Source organism: Pempheris klunzingeri, chromosome 8, assembly GCF_042242105.1.
Source record: "Pempheris klunzingeri isolate RE-2024b chromosome 8, fPemKlu1.hap1, whole genome shotgun sequence".
In the NCBI taxonomy this organism is placed as follows: domain Eukaryota; kingdom Metazoa; phylum Chordata; class Actinopteri; order Acropomatiformes; family Pempheridae; genus Pempheris; species Pempheris klunzingeri.
This window is the reverse complement of record NC_092019.1, coordinates 14532223-14539104: the sequence shown is the minus strand read 5'-3', so window position 1 is coordinate 14539104 and position 6882 is coordinate 14532223. Positions and strand designations below refer to the sequence as shown.

Sequence of the window (6882 nt, the reverse complement as noted above, 5' to 3'; positions counted from 1 at the left end):
GTTACACAAATAGATGCAGGGGGTAAGGGGTATGAAGAAGTGGTTTTTCCTTCACATGAGAAGAACTGACATTTGTTTACCACAACTGGTGCATTCTCAGTCCAAGTCAAACATCAGAAGCAGACCACAGCTCGGGCTGTTCAGCAGGGGCTTCATCTATAATATAGGTAATTGAGACAGAACAGAAAGCCACACTTCAAGTACAAAAAACAAAACGTTTTCTGATACAGTTTAACTTTTTTTAAGCACAACCCTTGGTCCTCAACTGTGTATACAAACAACTATTTTAAAGTATGAAATTCTCAGACTTCTTGTCAAATCATGTCAACAGCTTGATCATGGTGATTTGGCACATTTCTCTTTAGTGAACCAAAAGCAGAGGATTGCAGAGAGAAACACCTCAAGCCCCAGCACACAAAGCTCTAGCACCTCCATCTGTTAAAAACATAAAGATCATCAAGTATGCATTAGTTATTAAATTGTTAAATAAGCATTTTGAATAGTTTTATTTTGTCATTTTTTATATGGACTTACCCTCAACTGCTGATCATTTTCTGGAGCCCAGTGAATCAGGTCAACACTTATTAGAGTCGCTGCCACTACAGCTACGGCAATACAGCCACAGTTAACGAAGAGGGACACCTATAACAAGAGTCATACATCGAAATCTCACAAATTACTTAATTAATTCAGCAAATAATCACCTTCACCAACTGTAGTGTGCTGTTTGTTGGGCTTGTATTGAGTTGCACTTACAGGCAGTAAGTCCGGATATTTGAACAAGAGGTTGGAAACAATTCCAGCAATGATGAACTGCAGAGAAGAGAGGGAGACAAATGCAGTTTAGAGCTGAATAAACTATATTGAAGTCAAGTTGGATGTTCTGGAGTTGGATAATATTTGATTTAACTAATTAAACTATTTAGCGCGTGATTTTTATCGTTTGATTTATAATTTAAGCAATTTGAGCAGAGACTTACAAGGGCTCCTGTCAGGTGGGAAACTCTGAACAGGGTGAAAAGGGACTGTTGTATGTCCTGAGTCGCTGCAAAAACAATTCCCACTCCAACGCTGAGGAGGCCGCTCACCATTTGCAGAGACTGACAGAAAAACAGAGACAAATAAAATATAAATTCACATGTCAGTAAAGGTAATACTTGTGATTTTAATTTGTAAATACTGTAATTGTAAACTCACTAAACTCTATCAATTTTTGCAGTACATATTATGAGCTTCATTCATGATCTCAGCCTTATTTCCAAAAAAATAGTAAGGTGCATGTGCATGTGTGTGAGGTTACTGATGCAAATAATACAGAAGCTACTATGAGAAAGACATGAATCAAAGACCCCAATAAAGACCATGATTATGGTAATATCTTAGCTCTTGCATTGATTGTGCGTGCATGAGTTTATACATTCATAAGATAATTCAAATCTTTTATATTTCTGAGAATTCAAGAAGTACTGTCATTAAGCATGATTGTCATGCATTAATCCATGCCTGTGTATGCATCTCCACCGGATATTGTTACCAAATACATACTAAAATGAAATTAAAAACAAAGACAATATACATAAAATATCAGCATGTTACATAAATCATTGTGTAACTAATTGATGTTGGTAGCATTAATACAGAAAACAAAAATATGAATCTTGATATTACTTTTAAGAACCCGGTGCACGTGTTATCACAGGATCATATGAAACTTCAACCTTTACAATGTCAGGGTAGAATACCACAAACCCACAAACAAGCATTTCCTGTTGCTGCAGCGTAAATCTGCACAAGGTGCTCTGGACAACTCATCCTTAGTGCACCTCTTACCTGTTTGCAATATCTTACATAAACTGTGTACATATTTCTGGACATTAAATTACATAATCACAGGGAGGAATGAGTGAAAGATCGTGATCAGTAACGTCTGGACTGACGTCTCTCCGAAGTAAAATGTTATACTGAGTTGTGATGTATGGAAAGAAAAAACATTGACTTAGTTATTTTTCTTTTCTATGACTATAAATAATTGGGTTGCAACTTAAACTATATACTATAAACTATAAAGCAATACATGGTTTTTGCCCCAAACTGCTCAAGATTCGCACAACATGAGCATGACATGGTTGGTACAAATTAATGTTACGGCCTCCAAAAGACAGCACTGTCTTTCAGAATATGCTCAGTATTTCAGGGCAATTTCAATTCTTTCTTTGGGGGTTGACGACACAGGGTCCTAAAAAGTAATAAAATGCAATAGATAATATATCATGATTTTTTTGATAGAAAATAAGTTTATAGTACAATAAAAGTACAACACCAACACCAGAAATGATCATAATGTTGAAGCAACACCTAAATTTCAGTAATAGTTTAACGATGTGACCTTTCAGAGAGTTTGCTTATTGACTGTTGCATTCGACTGATGAAAGTGTACTTAACAAGTATTGATTTTTCTTGTATATCCTGAGCATTTTTGTCATTCTTACCCCCAATACAGCAGGTTGTTTCTGCAGCAGGTCATGCAGCGGCCCTTTGTTGTCTGGCATTAACTCTAAAGCTTGGTAACACTGTATCATCAGCGGCTCTCTGCGGTCGGCTGTGCTTGGCTCCTCATCATCTCCATGGATGTCCATGTCAGCATCGCCACAGGCCATGGTGCTTCTCTGATCTGGAGTGATGATGATGAATTGATTTGAAAATCAGTATGTGTTCTCTTATTTGTGCTGGGGATCCTTTTGCCTTTAATGTTAACATGGGACGAACACTACAGTATCATTAAAAAAGCAAAAAATAGAAACCCTTGTACAATGTGTTTCAACTGTTGCTGACACTGTGATTCAACTTCACTGTTTGACATTGTTGGATTGCATTATATTCAAAGACAGATAACTACCACTATGATACAATCCAAGATCATCACCACAAAGTACAGCTTTGCACAGAAAAATGGAACTAATGCTCATACAATTAAAAGATCGATGTTGATAAATCTAAGCATATTGAATATGGTAATATTTACAACAGTGCTTGCAGAAGTAATACATTGTGCATGTGTTTCTGTTTTCCTTGTGTAAATCAGTTTCGTCTTCGTTAAAAACAAAGCGGATAATTACTAACAATACTGGAAACTTCACACAACAACACAGTATTTTAATTGTACTGTCAACCTGCCTTTATACTGTGTAAATTTATATATTGTGTAAAGTTTCTATGTTTTATTGTCTCCTGCTTTGTACGGCGACCTTGAGTGCCAGAAAGGCGCCTTTAAATAAAATGTATTATTATTATTATTATTATTATTACACATTTATTTTGTTGTCATAACTCAACAACCTGTAAGAAGGACATGACCACAGAAACTGACAAAGAAAAAGCTGCCTTGAATCTAAATTCTGGTACAAAATATCAACAGCAGCTCCGGTAGTCTAATTTTCATATACCTGCTAATTAGCAGAATTGTAATGTTTCTTTGATGATACAAAAACTTCAGATTCTCTACAGTAAATACACGTGAATATGCATGTCTACTGCCGACATGTACAACAACGCCTTTTTGGAGCAATTCAGTAAAGATGATAGAAGATGTTAAAGATGCTAAAGATTTCAGTAAAGATGTTAGATTGAGATTCTTACCACGTTTGGCTTGTGCAGTACACAGTCTGTATCTGTCTCAAACAGCTGCCTCACTCTTTTGGCATGGTTTACGCTTCCCTGCAAATACTTCGAAAGATGAGGTCACTTCATGCTCTAACTTCCTCACTCTGCCACCGGCCTCTAACATCTCATCAAGCCTCACTGCAACAAGTTGTAAGCGTGTTATTATTATTTCTGATTCAACAAAAACACTTTTCTTTACATTTATGACCAAAGATAAGATAAAATATTAGGTCCAAGCTGTTTACCAAATTCAAAAGTCTGCAAGCAAGCATTTCGTGTGTGTGTGTGTGTGTGTGTGTGTGTGTGTGTGTGTGTGTGTGTGTGTGAGAGAGAGAGAGAAAGAGAGACAGAGACAGAGAAACAATAGGCGTGCCAGGTCATTTCTTCGTCAAACTCATTCAACAAAGCAGATAATTTCAGGTCTGAATCAAGATAAGAGAAGAAAAAAAGGTATGTTACTTCAAACCTCAATGACATATCACCACAGTGATATAAAACTGTTTTAACATTATTTACTTTCAGGAGAATGAAGAAGACATTTGTATGTGATGAATCGATGATCATCACCATTCCCATTGGGAGTCTAAAGTACGTTCAGGAGGGTCCGCTGATGCCGGAGAAATTTCACTGTGTGTACAAAGACTCCTACAAGGTCTTTTCAATTAACGGAAAACCTAAACCTCTTGGAGTAAGTTGACTTGATTCTCACACAGGTAGACTCGTCACAGACTGTTTCATAGCTTTATGTTTATAATTTTGGCTGCAACTTACTCACAATTAATGAAGCATTGTAATGCAGTTTTTTTGTTTTGTTTTATTGTTTTTTTCTCATTAGGCGGCCCAAGCCATCGCTGGTGTGTTCATTATCACACTCGGCCTGATTTTCACTCAGACAAAAGACATCATCTTGTTCTACACTCAACCCAGTATTCTGGTAAATACAATTGTGAAGCAAAAAATGCGATTTGTTTCCAGATGATTCTGTGAAAATCTGAATAATGAAGGAAAGTACAATTAGAATTAGAGGCATTTCCACTGTTATTTACTGTTATTGTTTATTAGGGACAGTACATCTATACTGCGTGTCTGTTCTTGTACTTCCTTTTGTTGCTGTGGCATTTCATTTTCCCTGTGTGACGTATCTTATCTTATCTATATTTCTGTTTATAGTCACTAATGCTGTTGTTTTATCAATATCTTAGTTTGTGGTCTCTGGTATGCTGTCCTATGCAGCTGGACAATCTCCAAACATGCATGTGGTAAGATGTGTTTTTAAAACGTTTTTGTGCTGAAGTGAAAATCCACTAAGTGGAAAAAGTAAAACTGATTCTTTCTTCAGGTGAAAATTTTACAGCAGTGGGAAAAAAATTCAATGGTTAATTCTTTAACTACAACAGATGAATTAACCATTTAATTGAAAATGATACAAATATATTGATCCGGATATTGTAGTATAATATTTTGTAATTTTTCTAATAGGATTGGAACAGGAAACAGAAATAATAGAAAATAACAGAACTGGAGGGTGCTTTCAAACATGAAGTCCAAGTATGATGCAAATCTAGTAAAATGGAAAGATTTGCAGCATAAATATAATGAAAAAGTTAATGTCTTCTTTAATTTCACCAATAGAAGTGAGATGAGGAATTACTTCCAAACATAAATTAAGTTATCTTTCTTTGCAAATTTTCACCAATAAGTAAATAATCATAACCAACAAAGATCTGTGTAGATAATTGTCCTAAAGATGATGAAGCTCATACTTGTGAAATCTAGATCTGACAATTAAAAAAAGGCTCAAAGTTATCACAAGATGTCTGATCCTAGTTTCTAATAAAGGAATTAGTTTTTTTGCTGTTGTTTTTTTGGTTCCTAATTATTTAATGCCTCCGTTATTACTGTCTTTTACACCCTCCAGGCAAAGCTGTCTTTCTCTCTGAACATCCTCAGCTTCTTTTGGTCAGCTGCAGCCATCTGTCTCTGTGCGCTCTGGTTTCCAGCAGATCTCAAGGTAAAAGAAAATAGCGTTTATCCTTCATGTTAAGGTGACCGCTGTGACTGTCTGAAGTACCAAACAAATGTGTATTCACTTCCACGACTGCCTCAAATGTTTTCATAGCTCCATGAAGGGATCAGGGGACTGATTTTGTCCCTGCTGATCATTGAAATGTTCATGGCTCTATTCTTGATCTACTGGTTGAGTAAAGCTATATGCAGACAACAGTTCAACACTTTGGTATGTCATTTTCTTTAAACACACAGCAACCTCGTACACTGTAAGAGGAACAAGATTATTTATAATTAACAGTGGCCTTTTTTTCTGCAGCCCATCATACTGCTGAAACGAGGAGACTAAGTGTAAAGGCTCAGCGCGACCATTGACCAACAATCTTTGGACTGCAAATCATTCAAACTCTCCTTTTTAAGGTTTTAAAAATGATGCATGTGATGGTTTAGTGCTGCATTTTGAATGCGTGCTCCATAATATAATGGTCAATCACTTTAATTTGATTATTGATTGTATTGATACCCAGCTGTCAGTCAGGGTGGGTCATTATCGGTGAGGCGTTTTCCCTTTATACTTACACAAGAATTTTGTTTCACAGATGTTTTGAATCATTGTTTATTTCTATTCTGTTCTTTGTGAGCCACTTTGTAACTTTATTTTGGGCAAATAAATGTTACTATTTCATTTGTTAATGTTTTCTTGAGGGCCTACAACACATTACTCTACTTTGGACAATCACAGCTAATAATAATGTGCAAATGATCCCCAGAATAACAATCTTAATCTGCTTTTTTTACGAGTTGTAAAAAAGTGTTGTGCTAGACACGATAATCAAGTGGAAGAAATAGTACGGTCATTTAACAGTGTAAAGACCAAGTCACTTTTTACAGTGTGAGTTACAAACCAAAAATAATCAATTACCATGCAAATTTAAACTTTTGTAAACCCAAACCTGTTCTTCGGCTAATTCAGTAAATCTAATCCTCGCCTCAGATTAGGATTTAGTGGTACTCTAGTACAAAGCATGCTTTTGGGGAGCATTTCTTTTTGTGTATTATTGCCCAAATGACTACAATAGGTGGTTATCATCCACACGCTCGGGGGAGAATGCATGTGATGCATGCAAAATCAACATTTCTCTCCCCTCCTGCTTTCTTAATTACCAGAAATAACATAAACAGTACAATAGATCTTAACAGAAAATAGAAGGGGGC

The 6882-nt window shown here is 36.0% G+C and overlaps 2 protein-coding genes across 2 annotated transcripts; one reads left to right on the top strand and one right to left on the bottom strand.

Annotated features, from left to right (window-relative positions):
* Nucleotides 1–96: 96 nt before the first annotated feature.
* LOC139204839 (uncharacterized) lies at nt 97–3685 on the bottom strand. Its single transcript, XM_070834851.1, has 6 exons — nt 3637–3685; nt 2490–2671; nt 981–1100; nt 757–813; nt 535–642; nt 97–156 (listed from the first exon to the last, which is right to left on the bottom strand). The coding sequence occupies exons 2-6, from the start codon at nt 2655–2657 to the stop codon at nt 97–99; spliced, it is 513 nt and encodes a 170-aa protein (XP_070690952.1). The 5' UTR covers nt 2658–2671; nt 3637–3685.
* Nucleotides 3686–4073: 388 nt separating this feature from the next.
* On the top strand, nt 4074–6057 carry LOC139204838 (uncharacterized). The gene is made up of 7 exons (XM_070834850.1): nt 4074–4110; nt 4183–4348; nt 4496–4594; nt 4863–4919; nt 5579–5671; nt 5780–5896; nt 5987–6057. The coding sequence occupies exons 2-7, from the start codon at nt 4187–4189 to the stop codon at nt 6014–6016; spliced, it is 558 nt and encodes a 185-aa protein (XP_070690951.1). The 5' UTR covers nt 4074–4110; nt 4183–4186; the 3' UTR covers nt 6017–6057.
* The last annotated feature ends 825 nt before the right edge of the window (nt 6058–6882 follow it).

Excerpts from the sequence above, each read along its gene's own strand:
- LOC139204839 (XM_070834851.1), bottom strand. The coding sequence starts at position 2,657 with ATGGCCTGTGGCGATGCTGACATGGACATCCATGGAGATGATGAGGAG. Across the intron at positions 814-980 it reads CCCACCTGACAGGAGCCCTT|TTCATCATTGCTGGAATTGT; the intron begins GTAAGTCTCTGC and ends TCTTCTCTGCAG. Across the intron at positions 157-534 it reads AAAATGATCAGCAGTTGAGG|ATGAAGCCCCTGCTGAACAG; the intron begins GTAAGTCCATAT and ends CCTATATTATAG.
- LOC139204838 (XM_070834850.1), top strand. The coding sequence starts at position 4,187 with ATGAAGAAGACATTTGTATGTGATGAATCGATGATCATCACCATTCCC. Across the intron at positions 4,349-4,495 it reads GAAAACCTAAACCTCTTGGA|GCGGCCCAAGCCATCGCTGG; the intron begins GTAAGTTGACTT and ends TTTTCTCATTAG. Across the intron at positions 5,672-5,779 it reads GGTTTCCAGCAGATCTCAAG|CTCCATGAAGGGATCAGGGG; the intron begins GTAAAAGAAAAT and ends ATGTTTTCATAG.